This window comes from Physella acuta, unplaced genomic scaffold, assembly GCF_028476545.2.
Source record: "Physella acuta isolate Inbredline_101_S28 unplaced genomic scaffold, ASM2847654v3 ptg000476l, whole genome shotgun sequence".
NCBI lineage: Eukaryota > Metazoa > Mollusca > Gastropoda > Physidae > Physella > Physella acuta.
The window spans coordinates 216,440-235,305 of NW_026731995.1; the positions used below are offsets into that span (position 1 = coordinate 216,440).

At 34.1% G+C, this 18,866-nt stretch overlaps 1 protein-coding gene across 1 annotated transcript in view; it reads right to left on the reverse strand.

Moving 5' to 3' along the window:
* Positions 1-18,866, reverse strand: part of LOC131943999 (uncharacterized) — a 48,738-nt gene that overhangs the window by 12,446 nt on the left and 17,426 nt on the right. The window contains exons 2-6 of the mRNA XM_059304430.1: positions 14,101-14,567; positions 13,021-13,202; positions 12,090-12,151; positions 9,948-10,053; positions 5,532-5,628 (exon numbers count right to left, since the gene is read on the reverse strand). Of these exons, the coding sequence (XP_059160413.1) occupies positions 5,532-5,628; positions 9,948-10,053; positions 12,090-12,151; positions 13,021-13,202; positions 14,101-14,538 (885 nt within the window). The 5' untranslated portion in view covers positions 14,539-14,567. The remainder of the gene's footprint in view (positions 1-5,531; positions 5,629-9,947; positions 10,054-12,089; positions 12,152-13,020; positions 13,203-14,100; positions 14,568-18,866) is intronic.

Here is an 18,866-nt window from a genome sequence, read left to right on the forward strand (position 1 = left end):
AAAAGTTGAATGAAACAAGCGCATACGATCTAAATCTAATACTTATATGAAAAAATGTAATTGATCTAACTGAAAAATGACTCAAGTAACTAAGTACAACTTCCAGTTACCGGTACTCAAAAGTTAATAAAAAAGCTATAAATTAGCTATGATACTTATAATTAAATGTGAAACTTAGTCAACCTAACAGAAAAGTATTCAAATTATCATGTTTACACACACACACACACACTGAAAGAGAGACACAATAAATGAAAAACGGTAACATCAATAATTTGTGTTAGTACAAGATCGTTATGAGCAAATCAAAATCAATTCTAATTTTAAAAATTGGGAAAAGTGGAGAAATTAACCCTTTACAGTGTGTCACAAGTTAACTCGTCATATGAAATCTGGGCTTAACCATACATCTCGAGTTAACTCGTCGTCAGATATAATACTTGTAAAAGTATTCTGTGTGCAGTGCATCGCAAGTTAACTCGTGTTGATGAAAAAGCATTGGAAATCAATAACAATGTAGGGGGAGGCTAATTTAACAGCCAGTTCAACAGCGGATGATAAAAATAGGTCATCACGTGATGTCAAAAGTGAGAAGGAGACATGTATGACAGATATAAAAATAAATGTAGGAAAGAAACAAATACTTTTTATTATGATTATAATTTATGCATAGTATAGTTTGTGTAGATTTATGCATACAAGTATGCATAGGAAGGCACACTGGAGAAAACCAATTTAGTTGCAATCATTGTAGCAAATAAATACCAAAAATTACTTTTTTTATATTTTTCTCATAAATTCTAAATGACAACACATTTTTACTTACAATAACAGTTTATTTTGTCAGGCAACAAATCAAATTATGAAAGAAGAAAAATACATTTTCCAAAAGAAATTTTTTTTTATTACACAGTTAAGGGGATAGGTGGCAGATGGAGGAATGGAATAAGATCCATGTGAAGGTGTAAAGGGCAGAAGGGGGTGTAAGAGGCAGTGGCGGAACTAGAAAAAAAAAGGGCGACCCCACAAAAAAAAACGGCAATTTTGAAATTTAATTTCCTGGTTGAGAAAACCGGGAATTTTGATGAATAGCCGGGAAATATCTTTAAAAACCGGGAAATTTTGCTTCCCAGGGTATTTTTCCTTTCGGGTGTCGCGAGATTTGAACCAGGTATAGTCCTATCCAATCGCTAGTCTCGCCATGTCTCGTGATCTAGTTTTGCTGCACAAATTCTAGTCTCATCGGTTCTCATATTTGCCTCTGTTTGACACCCATCACGCAAGCGTACATGGTACATCTACTGCTATGCTAGCTTAAGGTTACTCAACATTGGCGTGACGTCATTTTTACTTTCTCGTATATACGAAGTATAGAGAAAGTCTTGTAACCGTGCAAAAAAAAAAAATCGAGATTTTTACAAATCTCGACGTTTTACACCTCACTGATACAGAAAAACATAATTTTGCAATCTTGTCCGTATGTCTGTGTGTGTGTAAATACGATAACTTGAGTACCTTTACAGCTAGGTTGATGAAATTTCATATATAAGTATTTCATCAAAATCGTAGATCCGTATCAACTTTTGAGCGATTTCCGATAACCTGAAGTGGTACTTTTTTCACTTTGAATTTTCAAAAGCCTATAACTTGAGTACTATTTCAGATAGATATATGAAATTCACACATAAGTAAAAGATCTAATCCTCTACCTTCTATCAAATTTTGAGTAATTTCCGTTGACCGGAAGTAGTAATTTACGCTATTTCTGATTTCTCAAAAAACGCTTGTAAATTTATTAATTACTAATAATATTCTGCACTATTATGCACATTTTGTTTTGGCGTTCTCTTGGTGCGCAATTCTTTTTTCTATGAGATTCTATTTTAAAAAGTTTAAGTATTTAAAATGGATTAAAAATCATAACTATATCCCGAGTTCCCATCCCCTGTTGTTTTATATAAGAATATTCGAGAAAGTTTAGGAGAGATCACTCCCGGTTTATTTTCATTGGGTTTTTTTCCAGGATTGGTTTAAAATTTACTTTAGGCTACACATGAATTTTTCTTGGATCGCGTAATACTATTTTAAGGATAACCCTTCTAGCAGACTATTTCAGGGTTAGCCAGTGATAATGAATTAGGGAGAAACACAGATTTTAAGTTTTAAAAAATACAGGTACCTCTAAGAAACGACATAAACATTAAGTTGAAAACATTGAGAATGATCATTATAGTTTAAATAAGTTCAATTTTGAAAAAAGGAATTTTCATTTTTGTGAACTTTAAAAAAACAACTGTTTCAGTATTATTTCATAGTATTTAAAAAAAAACTAATTTTATTTTAGATATTAGCTATACTAAGGTATTAATTAGTACAAAAGTAGCAGTGAGGGATATTTTTCCAAACTTCTTGTCTTTAAGGGGTCGTTCAAAATTGTCACTCATAGGGGGGAGGGGGTCCGTAATTTTGTGACGGTGTGTGATGAGGGGGAGGGGGGTTCAGATGGTGCGACGTCACACTTTTACATTATAAAAAAGCAATGTTAGAAAACAAAATTTGGCGTTATTTTGCATTTTAGAATACTGTTTTAATAAATTGTAATATGAATTGATTAAAATACTCTATTTTGACAGAGTTCAGACAAGATTTTAGAAAAATATCGATATTTTTAAAAAAATTCAACTGCAATTTTGAGGGGGGTTGTAGGCTGAGGTGTGACGTCATTTAATGAGGGGGGGTCTGGCTTTTTGTGACATGTGACGGGGGGAGGTAAAAATTGTCAAAAAAAGCGTGACGTCATTTAATGAGGGGGGGTCTGGCTTTGTGACATGTGACAGGGGGAGGTAAAAATTGTCAAAAAAAGCGTGACGTCATTTATGGATGACCCCTAAGCAAATTATTTGCTGTTTACAGTTTGTTGGTTGAATGAATAACTACGCATATTTGGCTGACGACACATTTTATTGAACTTAATATAGGAAGTGCTAAAATTAAATAGGCCTACTTAGATATGTTACAAACTGCAGTATACATTTCTACAACATTTTAGATTAGGTTTCAAATTGTGACTGTTGTCAGCTTAACTCACTATATTCATATTAATTGTTCTAGAATTGTAATATTACATTATAATGATTATGGGATCAAGATGGGTCTACTGTTTTAAACTATTTTTGTTACATGTACAATTCTTTAAATATTAATTTTTGATTGTTATATATAACTTTAAAATCACCAAGGGAATGTATTTAAAATTTAAAAAATATAACATAATATTATTAATATGAATCAAATATTTCGATAAGTAAGTAAGTATTGTCAAATTTTATTTTTAAAAATGTCTGACGCAACATCAAGTTTCACGGTTTAAAAATGTTGGTTTTGGGTTTTAATTTTAGGATATGATTCACTTAAAATTAAAAAAATGATTGGCACCCCTAAAAATGTCTGCTTTTTTGTGGTAAATTAAATTAAATTTGGCAAGTTTAAGTTCTATGGTTACGCGCGTTGAAATTTATATGAAAAATAGCAGGGAATTTTCTGGTAAAAAATGTGTGGGAATCCTGATATAAAAACATAAGTATTTTAGATAGCTCTGTTAGGATAATAAAATCAAATATATTACTTTAGCACTATCCCTACCCAATTTAGCAGCCAATAACTAAAACTATGTCACTCAAGTCAAATGAATACACTTCTGAATAAAATAACCTTTACTATTGAAAATATTGAAAAAAAATGTGCACTTCGTTAGTGGAAAGCATGGAACCACTGCCACGGGGCTGGCCAGTGCACATTCGTGGAGCTGGGCCTTGTACCCAAGCAGCTGTCTGTATACACTCTACCTATTCTTAGTGTTTTTATCTTATGTAAAGTTTTTTTTTCCGTATAATATTTTGATGAGTTGTGAAAATAAAATTATATAATTATTATGGAACTGCTGAGCCGGATCCTGACATCAAAGGAGCCGCACGCAGCTTGCGAGCCGCAGGTTGCCGACCCCTGCATTAGTCTGTTTGTTTTGAAAACCTGTTTTATTTTATGTCTGCCGTGATAGTTCCTATCATCGAAACGGTCAAAAGAATATGAAACATGAAAGCTTTGTATGTGTAATGGTTTCTCGTGTTATGTTTATTCATATATTTTTTTGTATATATGTTATTGATTTTAAACACATTTCCTTTTTTGTAATATGTCATTCTTTAGTATGTATTCTTTTTCAAATAATAATTAAAAGAAGTAATTGCTTTTTAAACTGTTTAGTACAAATCTATTAAAAGGAGCTTATGAGCACCCCTATTTGACAATTTTAAAAAAAGGGAAATTAGTCAAGTGGTCTCTCGTGCAATAGATTTTTTTCAAAAGAATTTTGCTTACAATAGCGTGTGTTTGATTGTAGGAGAAGGGGGACTCAGTTTTCACAATGATTAAAAAACAAAGGGAAAAAGAATATACAAGAGCTTGGGATGGTGTTTATAGAATAAAGATAACCCAACAGCAGCTCAAGTATTATTTTTACAAACAACCATCAAGTAAAAAATGCAAGAAAATTAAATTTTTATAACTATAAAAAATTGATTATGGTCGGCTTTGCGGGGTCTGGCCGCACTGTAGTTACACCCCTGGTTAGAGGTGGTTGGTGTAAGGGGTGGGTAATGCAAGGGGTGGGTAATGCAAGGGGTGGGTAATGCAAGGGGTGGGTAATGCAAGGGGTGGGTGATGCAAGGGGTGGGTGATGCAAGGGGTGGGTAATGCAAGGGGTGGGTAATGCAAGGGGTGGGTAATGCAAGGGGTGGGTAATGCAAGGGGTGGGTAATGCAAGGGGTGGGTGATGCAAGGGGTGGGTGATGCAAGGGGTGGGTAATGCAAATGGTGGGTAATGCAAGGGGTGGGTAATGCAAGGGGTGGGTAATGAAAGGGGTGGGTAATGCAAGGGATGGGTAATGCAAGGGGTGGGTGATGCAAGGGGTGGGTGATGCAAGGGGTGGGTGATGCAAGGGGTGGGTAATGCAAGGGGTGGGTAATGCAAGGGGTGGGTAATGCAAGGGGTGGGTAATGAAAGGGGTGGGTAATGAAAGGGGTGGGTAATGCAAGGGGTGGGTGATGCAAGGGGTGGGTGATGCAAGGGGTGGGTGATGCAAGGGGTGGGTAATGCAAGGGGTGGGTAATGCAAGGGGTGGGTAATGCAAGGGGTGGGTGATGCAAGGGGTGGGTAATGCAAGGGGTGGGTAATGCAAGGGATGGGTAATGCAAGGGATGGGTGTTGTAAGGGTGAGTGGTGTAAGAAATAGCAGAAGTTATTAACTATTATATTTAGCAATAAAATGACACAACTATTACTTTAGCAATAAAAAGATGAAACTATTGTATAAAGATGAAACTATTACTTGCTAAGCAAAACAAGATGAAACTATTGTTTAAAGATGAAACTACTAATTAAGCAATAAAATGATACAACTATTACTTCAGCAATAAAAAGATGAGACTATTATTAAAAGATGAAACTACAAAGACAAAAAATATTTTCTTACATCCATTAGTGCACAAGAATCATGAGCATCAAAACTTCCTCTTCGATGAGGCTTTGGTCTACTGGGTTTCTGTATAGCAGATCTTGGAATGCTAACCCTGCAGCAACATTTGATACCTTTCAAAATTACATTTTAAATAAGGAATGACACATCATAACCCTAAGTCAATAGCCTGTCAGACTTGAATACCTTGATCAAAATACCGTTATATAGAATTGATGGGATATTTGACGTGAAGGCAATCTTGGTACAAAATTGATGGGATATTTGACGTGAAGGCAATCTTGGTACAAAATCGATGGATGGATCTGATATCCTAGAAAGCATCCAAACCCCTCCGTTCTTCTCCAGCAAATCAAATGCTTCATTGCTCTCTCCGCTCCAAACGCACTATTTATTTCCTCAACAAAAACCTCTTCACCCCAACTCCCTTAATCATTAACAACCCCATCCTATGAACAAACAAACAACTCTACTCTCTTCATCCCAATTGTCACAGTAAAGAATAGGCAGTAGAGTATACTTAAGTCTATCCCAAATAGAGTCTATCCCCAGTAGGCTCTATCCCCAGTAGAGATTATATACACACACACACATATATACACACACACACATATACATACACACACATATATACATATATATATACATTATATATATATATATATATACATTATATATATATATATATACATTATATATATATATATATATATATATATATATATATATATATATATATATATATATATATATATACATGAGATACATACTGTGCTTTGCTACAATGTGAACATAAAAAGTATGCTTTTAGAGCAGGGGTCTCCAAACTAAGGTCCTCTCATCCTGCCCGCAGCGATCGTTTTGTCCACGAAATAAATGTTTGTTAGAGGTGGCTGAGAAACTATGTCCAGAAAATTCAAAACAATTTGAAAATGTAGCTTTGGGTGCAAATACCATCGATCTTTTTGTCCACGAAATAAATGTTTGTTAGAGGTGGCTGAGAAACTATGTCCAGAAAATTCAAAACAATTTGAAAATGTAGCTTTGGGTGCAAATACCATTGCCCGCAGTGTTGCAGACATTGGTGAAAACATCGTGACTCAAATAACGAAAAATGCAAGCAAGTTTCGCAATATTTTAATTGTAATGGATCAGTTGCTGGACAGCTGTTCCACATCTCAACTGCTTATGTTCATTAGAGGTGTGGATGAAGACAAAAACATAACACAAGAGCTGGCTTCCCTACACAGAATGTATGGCACTGTTACCGGAGAGAATATAGATAGTTCAGAGACATGTTAAAAGATAGAAACACAGAATTGCAAGATTTACCATATTTCACAGCAGTAAGATGGCTAATTTGCGAGAAATTTTTCTGAGCAGAGTATTTTAGTTGAGAAACAAAATAGGTGTCTTCCTTGAAAGTAAAGGCAAGCCACAAGCTGATGTACTTACTGTCTGATGAAGAGTGGGTATAGAAATTGGCTGCAAACATAACTAGTCATTAAAATGTTTTGAACCTAAAACTAAAAGAAATGGAAATTTAGTTTCTGATCTATACACTCAACTAAAGGCTTTCAGATCCAAACTTGTCATGTTTTTGGAACAAGTACAAGCCAACAACTTGACGCATTCTCAGTAGTGCAAGGTCTTTACGGCTGAAGCAACCACTGAGTTCCCCATGTCATTTGCATACGAGATCATTAAAGACCTCCAACTGCAGTTTCAGTAGCGGTTTTCTGACTTGGATCCAAAGACAGAAAAAAGTGAGACTGTTTCAGAACCCATTTGAAGCAAATGTAGCCAGTTGCAAAGATGAACTGCAGCCGGAGGTCATTAGAGACATGTTCAAAGAAGGGCGGGTGGGTTTTTATAAGTTTTTGCAAAAGGAAGATTTTCCTACTATTAAAACGTTTGCACCAAAGTACCTTTCAAATTTTGGAACAAGATAGCTGTGTGAACAAATATTTTCAAAATTGAAATAAGTGAAGAATAATTTGAGAGCAAAGTTGGACCTCGGGTGTGTTGTTGGCCACCCACAGTGTTTCTTTCAGACCTATAAGCGATGAAAAACATGGGGCGCCGTGATTTTCTTACAGTTTCTAATACTGTTGACTCTCTACAAGCTCCCTAATAAAAGTCAATAGTATTATCTAATCAATAGTAATATAACTTTTACATCTTATATTAACAATGACCGATAAAAAACGCCCCACGTTTTTCATCGCTTATAGTAGAGTGATCGCTTGCATTATTGTGATGTATAGTATTTATTTTCTACTTTTTAGTTCAATCAGAAAACGTGGGTTTTTTTAAACTTTTTTAATGATAATTATTTCTCTGTATACATTCTGTGTGCATTATTCAGTTGCACATTATTCAGTTGCACATTTTTCCATTTCTGGTCACTATCTAATGTGTACTCAGGTGGTGTGACTGAAGTTTAGGGTTAGGGTCAGGGTTTGGGTTAGGGTCAGGGTTTGGGTCAGGGTTTGGGTTAGGGTTTAAGGTTTAGGGTTAGTGTTGTAAGAAATTAAAAGAAATCTTTTTTCATTGAAAAAAGACAACATTATCTAGCTTCCACGCAAAGTTACTATACCACCAAAGTTACTATACCACCAAAGTTACTATACCACCAAAGTTACTATACCACCAAAGTTACTATACCACCAAAGTTACTATACCACCAAAGTTACTATACCACCAAAGTTACTATACCACCAAAGTTACTATACCACCAAAGTTACTATACCACCAAAGTTACTATACCACCAAAGTTACTATACCACCAAAGTTACTATACCACCAAAGTTACTATACCACCAAAGTTACTATACCACCAAAGTTACTATACCACCAAAGTTACTATACCACTGACTGTATACATGTATAAGTAAAGTAAGTAAAGTTCCCTTTCAAACTTGACGGTCTATAGGGCAAGTGAAGTAGAGTTCACTTGTTTCTGTGACCTTGGCATATGCAGGTATAGTGTGGTCAGCACTATGCCCAGCTGCCTTTACTTTCCCTATCGTGAGTTAGATACCCATCAGAGCTGGGTGGACAGTCTACTACATTGAACCTGGATTCGACCTCAAGACATACAGGTTAGCAGTCCAGCTCTCTACCGCTAGGCCACTCCATCCCATGTATATATGTATACTAGCTGCATTATATATGTATAATAGCTGCATTATATATGTATAATAGCTGCATACAACCATTGTTTGACAAACCAAACCCCACACAATCTGTCCCTCACCCCAAGCCCACCCCCTTACCAACAAGACACATCCCATGACATCTCAAAGCTCTCCCCACTTACTAACCCCACATCTCTCATCCCACACCAAACACACCATTCACCATACACCAAACCACACAAAAACAAAACAACACACAGAGAAGATCAACAACCACACCACCTCGCTCCACACGTCAACCCCACCATTTCACACAGCATGACACCATTAACGACATTCCAAATCAACTACACCCTACAATATACATTCAAATCAACAACACTACACCCTACAATATACATTCAAATCAACTACACCCTACAATATACATTCAAATCAACTACACCCTACAATATACATTCAAATCAACAACACTACACCCTACAATATACATTCAAATCAACTACACCCTACAATATACATTCAAATCAACTACACCCTACAATATACATTCAAATCAACAACACTACACCCTACAATATACATTCAAATCAACTACACCCTACAATATACATTCAAATCAACCACACCCTACAATATACATTCAAATCAACTACACCCTACAATATACATTCAAATCAACTACACCCTACAATATACATTCGAATCAACTACACCCTACAATATACATTCAAATCAACAACACTACACCCTACAATATACATTCAAATCAACTACACCCTACAATATACATTCAAATCAACCACACCCTACAATATACATTCAAATCCAGTCCACAACCCACACCTCCCCCCACTAATAATGACTCTTGAACCACAATTCTAACAAAACCTAACACCATTCCACATTATGTGTAACTCTAAATCCCAAACCATCATGCCCTAAAAATCTAAAAGGAAGTTATGTAATTGTGCTAAAAATTTAAAAGGGAGTATTGTCTTTCTTCTTCTTCTTCCTCGTTCTTAATTTTAGTGTTGGAAGGGATCCCCTCCAACACAATTAAGTTTGATTAAAAGTTTTAAACTATGTTTTACTATTGATACTTTTCTTAAGACAATTATTTTATAAATTTTACATTACAACACATACATGGGTTCATCTTATATAAAAAAAAATAGCAATTAAATTGTATATAGATACAATTATAAGAGAAAAAAGAGAATATAGTTAGAGGGTAAAGAATAAATGTTAAGCAGTAATAATTTGAAACTACCTGACAAATCTGGGCTCATTAAAATTTTGGCACTTTTTATTTTCTGTTTGGATCAAGCCAGACTTCTCTGTAAACAATCTGTCATTGACCAAATACGGCTGCAGCTCTACAAGTTGAAAAGGATATTTTATTTTACAACTCATCAAATGAGTCATCAATGGATATCAATGGAAATATTTATTTAAAGATATGCACATCAGCACAAGGTTTAACAATTTAAAAACTTCTTAATTATCTTGGAACAAATGTGAAAAAAATATGATGAAGTTTAAATTTTTCTTTTAGAAAAGAAAATTTTTAATTTTTAGAAAATTATTACAAGTAGGCCTACAGGAATTTTAAGAGATTAACACTAATCAAATTATCTAATAAGAAATTGCATGGTAGATGCATGCTTAATTAGTAAACTACTAAAATGTCCAAAAATATTGATCTATTTTTTTTTTAGAGAACAGAATTTCTGCTGGTAATAAACTATGTGCCTTAATAAAAGAATAAAAAACAATTTAATTCAAATGCAGATTTCCTTAGAAGGGACTTACAATACAATAGGTTGGGGTGTGACATGTGTCGGGAGGAGGAGGTAAAAATTGTTAAAAATCATGACGTTAAAGTCATGACATTAAAATCATGACATTAAAATCATGACGTTAAAATCATGACGTTAAAATCATGACGTTAAAATCATGTAAGTATAAATTCAGTGCTTTATTTACACATTAAGATGAGGTTATTTAAACACAAACACCTTTATTTACACATTAAGATGAGGTTATTTAAACACAAACACCTTTATTTACACATTAAGATGAGGTTATTTAAACACAAACACCTTTATTTACACATTAAGATGAGGTTATTTAAACACAAACACCGTTGTCTTAATTGTTCACATGACAGGATACGTTTTTTGTTTTAAAATGTAAACACTAGATGTTAAATTCAGCATGTGAACGTCCACATGGACCCAATCCATCCCCCCCGGTCAGATTATCCACATTTTTAAAAATAATTATAGCCAGTCTTGCCATTTTTATTATTAACCTAAAGATGCTGAAAAACTACTTTCTCATATACAGAGTATACAGGAAGTACTGTAATCATGCTAAATAATAATTGTTAAATATTTTGACAGTTTTAGCAGTTTTACACCTCCCTACTTTATCATATACAGAACATAAAAGGATACATTGTAATCATACAAAAAATCTAAACAAAGATTTTGATAAACTTCAATGTTTTACATCCTTCTGAATGGAGTGGTTTTGCAATTTTGACTGTATGTTGTTCAACATGATTATTTGAGTACCGTTTCAGTTATGTTGACAAAATTTCATTTAGAAGTATTATACCAAATTTGTAGAACTGTATCAGCTTTTGAGCTATTTCCAATAACCGGAAGTGCTACATACTCTACTTCCGGTTTTTTATAAGCCAATAACTATTTTAGGATACACACACACACACACATATCACACACACACACACATATATATATATATATATATATATATATATATATATTCAATTCTATGTGCTGTGTTCTATCAAATTGTATAAGATTGCCGGTTTCCAGATGTGATACTTTATTTCTGTGTGAACACTAACTTGAGTACATAGAAGTATACATAGAAGTATAGGATCTTGTACTTAGATTTCACATAGAAGTATAGGATCTTGTACTTAGATTTCACATAGAAGTATAGGATCTTGTACTTAGATTTCACATAGAAGTATAGGATCTTGTACTTAGATTTCACATAGAAGTATAGGATCTTGTACTTAGATTTCACATAGAAGTATAGGATCTTATACTTAGATTATTTTTAATTTTTGAGTGATATCTAATAACCGGAGTCTGTATTTTACTCTAGTTCCGGTTTCTTAAATACTGATAATAAAAGTACCGTTTCATTAGAAGTGCCATTTCCCTAAATACTGATAATAAAAGTTTCATTAGAAGTGCCATTTCCCTTATTGATATAGAAGAGTATCTGAGAAAGTTCAGGGGAGATCACACCCGCTTTATTTTAAATGAAGTAAAGGAAACAGTCTTCATAACATCACAAAGTAATTAGTTACTTTTAAGAATGTGAGATGATGGATAAACAAATAGGTAACTAAATACATGACCAGTCTTACTTGATTTAGTCAAAGCATCAACCACTGGTTCTGGTTCAAATTCAATCAGGCGGTAGGGTTCACTGTAAGCATAAAAGAGCTCTAGTAATTAGGGTCTATATATACTTTAAAGGAGCTTCTGACAAAACTAACATAAAAATGTCGGGTTAAAAAAAAAACCTAGACAAAAACCCCTGCGATATAAACCCCTGGACAAAAAAACCCACTCTATAACCCCCCTGAACATAAAAAAAAAACCATGACATACAAGTTGTGACATGGATTGTCTATAATGAAAAGGTGTAGGCACTGAGAGAGTGGGTGAGAGTAGCCTCCCCTTGAAAGTGGTGTGCAAGCTGTACAAAGTGTGTGAACAAGGCAGTGTGTGAAGCAATGTGGTGTGGTGTCAACATTGTGTACCTACTCGTCATGGGTTCTTGTGATTGATGATATTTATACACCCATGATACAGATTCTTGTTGTGGATTGTATTTATTTATAATTGTTACACCTGGCCCAAACGAGCCAAAACTACATATGAAGCCAAGTGTAACAAATGTGCAGTGTGTGACTTCAATCTAAGCTTCATGCAATTTGTCGTTTTAGGAATAAAGATGCAATTTTGCTGGAAGCAATATTGATGGGAGCCAATTTAAATAAATAACGGGAGCCTTTTTTCACAGCTCTTTTGTAAATTTTATTTTTTAAAGAGATTGATTTAGACTATTTTGCTGGCAATGTTTATTTACTGGATACTTAGATGGTGCACATGTAAGTAGAGAGAAATGGAATGATTAATCTGAGCATAGCCTTTTCCTTTACAACCTACTGATCAAAATGCCATGTTTTAAATTATTTTAATACTTTTTTAACCTCAGCAAATAAATTATATTAACAAGATTATCTGGGTTAGTAATTGTTAATTCACGATAGAAAGAAGAAAAAAACTTACTCTCTGTAAGTGTCATTACAGCAGTCAAGTTTATGACTGTTTCTAAAAAGCTTAAGATCATCAAAAAAACTTTCTGATTCATTCATTAGAGTTGAGTCATTGTCTAATAAAGCAGCTATCCAGTCATATCCCAGTAAATGTTGGTCTGCTATTGGAGATCCAATCTGTTTCTCTTGACTTTTCTAGGAATTGAAAACAAACTCAGTAAGTGACAAGTTCTTTGATTGATCTGATGGCAGCAGTTTGAAAGTTTTCTCTTCAATAAGGTCTACAACCATTATTAATCAATAGAATGGGCCGTGTGAAAACCACAAGATCTAATGCCAATGTTTAAAGACAAAGCTGTAGCCACTGACTGTATGCTAATGTTTCTAGAGCTTAAGACAAGGCTAAATGCTATTAATGGGACGGAGTGGTCTAGCGGCAGAGAGCTGGACTGCTAACCCGTAAATATCGAGTTCGAATCCGGGTTCAAGTCAGTAGAGCGTCCCTGAGTCCACCCAACCCTGATGGGTACCTAACTCACGTTAGGGAAAGTAAAGGTGGCTGGGCATAGTGCTGACCACACTATCTCTTCATATGCTGAGGTCACAGAAACAAGTGAACTCTACTTCACTTGCCCCATAGATCGTCAGGTTTGAAAGGGAAACTATATGCTATTAGTTGCCGCTGTATGCTAATGTTTCTAGAACTTAAGACAAGGCTATATGTTATTAGTTGCTTATACATTAGGCTATATAGTAACATTTTCCTATAGGGTAGTGCTTATTTCTGTCAATAGTAGATGAAATAAACAAAACACACTTATTTCTATCAATTGTGTTTTGGGGAAAAGAACCCTGTGCTTCTATCCTCTTATGGATAAGAGGATATAAGCAAGTTGCTTATATGAGGGGGGGAATGCCTATGTAGCAAGTAGAGGCTGCAAGGATGCTAAATAGAAGCTAAATATAGATTGCCTTGACTGAAATAAATGTTTATTTTGTCTATAGATGACCCAACACTTCCAGAATAGAGATTAGGCTGTATGCTAATATTTGCTTATAGATGAGATGATAAGCCAATGTTTCTTTAACTTACAGATGTGCTTGCATGCGGTTTCATACTTTCATACGTTTTCCTTTTATTTCCATTATCTTCTAAATGATCTTGAAATGTTCCTTTAAAGTGTGCATGATCTTGTTTCTCAGACTTAAAATGACAACTTTCTTCAGATCCTGTTGGAAACTCTTCATAATGCTCTGGTTTCAAAGTCAAATTGACTGTGTGCTTTACTGAACTGGGTTCAAATGTGTAAGTCTTTGAAGATTGCTCCTCAGTTGCATGAGAACATAAAGTGTTGTCAAAAGAAACACATTTGTGTTGTCGTGCTGTAGAGCCAGGTGGAATAAATCTTGAACTATTATTGTTGATATTATGACCATTGCTTTTAGCAAGGGCTACTAATTTATCCCTAGCATACCCTGATTCTGTAACATGTTTCCAAGTATTTGGCATTGTAGAATTCTTCTTTACCATTTTTCCTGTAACAACTGTGTATTTAAGCCCTGTTTAAAAACAAAAATTATATCAATACTTTTTTTTTAATATAGCCTATTAGAGAATTCTGAAAAAAAAAATAGAATAACATTGAGTAGGTCTCAGTGTTTTTATTTCAAACATGTCCATGTCCTCCTCCCCCTGCCCCCCCCCCCCCCCCCCACTACAAAGTGGGTTAGCGAGGTCAGGTTTCACACAGTGCTGCACTTATTGGTGTCACCCCCCCCCCCCCCCCGGAAAAAAAATTCTATAGATATATATCCCTCTCTCTCTCTTTATATACATGGCAACTACGTTCGTTCTAAACAGTGTGACAGACGGTATGGTGCAATTTGGCTACAAACAAATATTTCAGTTTCGGCCCCCAATGTAATAATTAATAATGCAATTAGCATCTATTTTTAGACGATCCAATCAGAAATTGAGATCAAGCATCTAATAATACACCATTAGTATTGCTAACAAATTGCATCAGTCACACTGATGTTTAACAAACTTTGTTTTCTATGTGTTAAAAAAAAACTCTGTTGATTTGTGTCACTTAAGCAAATGACGCAATCTGCATCAATGTTTCAGGATGCTATGTGGCGCTCTGGGTTATCCTGTGAGCACTATGGCGCTTATGTTAGTTTTAAGAACCATGGGCGGTCACCGAAGTGTGTTCTACCTCATTATTTCAGTGAGTGATTAACATACATTCAAGGTTTTTGTGCGGTAGTGTAGGTAAACCTAGGCTAATTATTGGCCTTAAAATGGGACATTTAACGTACAGAAACCAAAAAAAAAGTGTTATCTAGATCTACTCTATTCTTAATAATAGACATAAGACACATCTATAGAGTATCAGTATAGTTATAACTTGATCTCAATATTTTTAATGAACTTGGCAGATGCAAAAAATTTTAGAAATCAGGCGATTAAACACACACATATTTGGCCCTGTTCATTCAAATCATAGCTGTTTCTGAAGGCTATAAAGAAGTGGCATATGTTCTAGGCCACTATAACCAAAATGTGTCTGGAGGTGGAGATTTGGGATCGACTATAATGACAACACGCACTTAAGGGGTGGAGTGGCTGATTGTTTTAGATGATGTTTGTCTCTCTGTATATATAAATCAGGGGTCTCTAAACTTTTCAATCCGAGGGCCGCATTAACTATCAAATTTCAGTTCGGGGGCCAGTTTCTTCCAGGCATGTCTTTGATTTTTCTGGGCAAAGTTCCTCAGCCATCACCAACAAATGGTTTTTCCGTGAACAAAAAGATCTCCGGGGGCCGGATGAGAGGACATCGCGGGCCGCATCCGGCCCTCAGGCCATAGTTTGGAGACCCCTGATATAAATGATGACAAACATTTATTGTCAAAATTATGGCTAGAGATCTTAGATAGGGCAGAGCGAAACGTAATTTTTTACATTATGACTTTTTATGACATTGACAACACAAATATGATGGAGGTTGGGGTTTGATTAAGGTAAAGAGAAGCATAAAAAAATTTCATAAGTTACGATAGAATCAATAATTGATGAAAAGAAAAACCTGAATTGAAAATAGTGAACATTCAAACAATAAGAAAAAACTCAAACTATATAGCCTAGTACTAGTAATGATCAAATAAACATTAGTACCAAAAAAAACGTGATTTTATACATGGATACAAGTTGCATCTCACAATACATCTAGAATTAATAATTTTGTTTTTAATGGGCAGAATTTTTAAAAAAATGCTTTGTAGGATGGACTATACAACAAGACAATCATTTTAAATACATTTTCATACGAATAGAAATGTAAGGGAAGCTTCAAGCTACTCTAAATAATAATTTCTTAAGATGGCTGCTGTTTTTAATAGCAAATTTACTATCTTGAACACTATTACACTACAGTAGACTACAGGGTTGATAAAAATTAATTTCAGGATGTTTAAATTGATTTAACCATAGATAGTGATCTATTATTCAATTATCTATGATATTTTATCAAAATATACGAAATTATACTCATATTTAATGACATTCATTAATTCACTCTCTCCCACATTACTAGTTTTGGTCGAATTTATGACGCTAAACTAACTACTAGATTTTCTAGATTCGGTAATCTATCGTTTTGGGTACGTAAAATCGCCCGCGGCTATTAATGTACGAAAACGTTACCTCATTGTCAAGGCTGTAATAGAAGTATATTGTGATATGTTTGTGTCAAATAAAACTAGATAAATGAATAATAAACCTAAATCAATGGCTAAATATATCAATATAGGCCAGAAATTAACTTTAAACAGCAGTGTCTACAAGCAAGGTTTGCTATATAAACAGCAGCCATTTGTAATATAGAGTGACTTCCGCCTGAATCTTGCGCTTTAAGTCTATAAAAATAAAACTTTAAAAAGATGGCTGCTATAGTAAATGAGCATGGTTGCATCTGTTGGAAACATCGCTAGTCTTCATTTATTACTGAAAAATTTTAATTCAATTGTTTAAAAACAGGTACATAAATGAAACAAGGAAACATTTTTGTATTTTTAAAACATAAATCCTCCTCAAAATGTGAAATAATTATTAAAATGTAAGGAGTCACCTGTTTTTCACATTACTAGTCGCGGGCGATTTTACGTACCCAAAACGATAGATTACCCTAGATTCTAGATTCTACCTACGATAGATCAATTAGAGAATCTAGTAGTATTAATCAGGCCTATATCTAGGTAGATCTATATTAATATTTTAGGTAAAATCACGATATAGCGTCGGTTATTATTCCGGAACTGTACAGCAGTAAAAAACAGTAAAACCATGGCGTAGTCTGTCGAGCCGTTCCGGAAACCACCGGAAATACTGTAAACCATCATTTATTTGCCGCCATATTATTTTTAATACATAATGTTTAATAAAAATGTGCAAGGATTGATTTTAGTTGCATTTTAAATACTGTTTTGCTAATTATTTTGTATTTCTAATTATTTTAAGTGTATGTGCTAATTATTGCTGCTACTAAACATTATTCTAGTTATTCTTACTACTTTTAACTTTAGTTAATCTAATCGTCTTATTTACTAACAGAACTAGAGCTGGTTGTCGCAAATCTTCTGCAGGTTTTTTCTGTTTCTTAAAAAAAAACATTAATTACTACACTCGACTTTATTAATAATATTTAGATTTACTAATTGTTGCTAATTTTTTGTCAGTTAAACATTAAATTAAGTTAAAACAATAATTTAATGCACTTGACTCTATTTTTATTTCACCGGTCAAATAAACTATGGTTTACAGTAACGAATGTTACCGAAACTCAACGAACATTACCCAATAATTTCCGACGCTATATCGTGATTTTACCATATTTTATTTTCTATTAATGTTTAATTATGAATATTAATAATATTCATAAATTTAAACAAAATATTTAAGATAATATTAACGTCAATGATTATGTCTTTTACTCGGCTTTAAAATGTGTAAGCTTCCGGCTACACATAGCAACTCTTGCTAGTTCAGTTACCGACAGATTTCATTAATCTTCAGATATCTAGGCCAAAGATTAGATATTAATTAGAACTAGGTCTAGATAATTCGCCACATAAGGGAAAAATGCAATGGGCTCTAGATCTGTGCTGAAGTTTCTTATTTTCTCTCAAACACGTTTTATATATAAATAAGGCTTAATAGTAATAGCGAAGCTAGGCAGTATGCCTAGTAATAAATATTAGGCCTACCGAAAATATTAAATTCGTATATGAGCGAATAGGTACACAATGCATGCTATTAACGTAATAAATTGGAAAAACGTTTAGGATGGGGGGGGGGGGGGAAGGAGGGCTCAAAAGTGTATGGGGGAAGGGAGGTGTCTGATATATATATATATATATATATATATATATATATATATATATATATATATATAAGCAGTGGCGGAACTAGAAAAGCCCCGCCCCGCAGATATTTTTTGGGCCCCTATATATGTATATATATATATATATATATATATATATATATATATATATATATATATATATATATATATATATATATATATTTAATACTTTTATTTGCAATTAAAACAAGTACATCAACATCACATTTTTTTTACATAGTTTCAAAAGAAAACGAAAGGTTTTAAACATGTACATAATGAATATTTACATGATGTCATGTATATGATTATAACAAAAATTACAAAAGATGGCAGTAAAAGGGGTGAAGGTCAAATAAAAGTGTCAGAAGTCTGGGTGGGGAGTGGAAAGGATATTTTTCCGAGAATGACAAAGGGCCAGTGGAGCATTTTCAATGTAGGGAAACAAATTAAG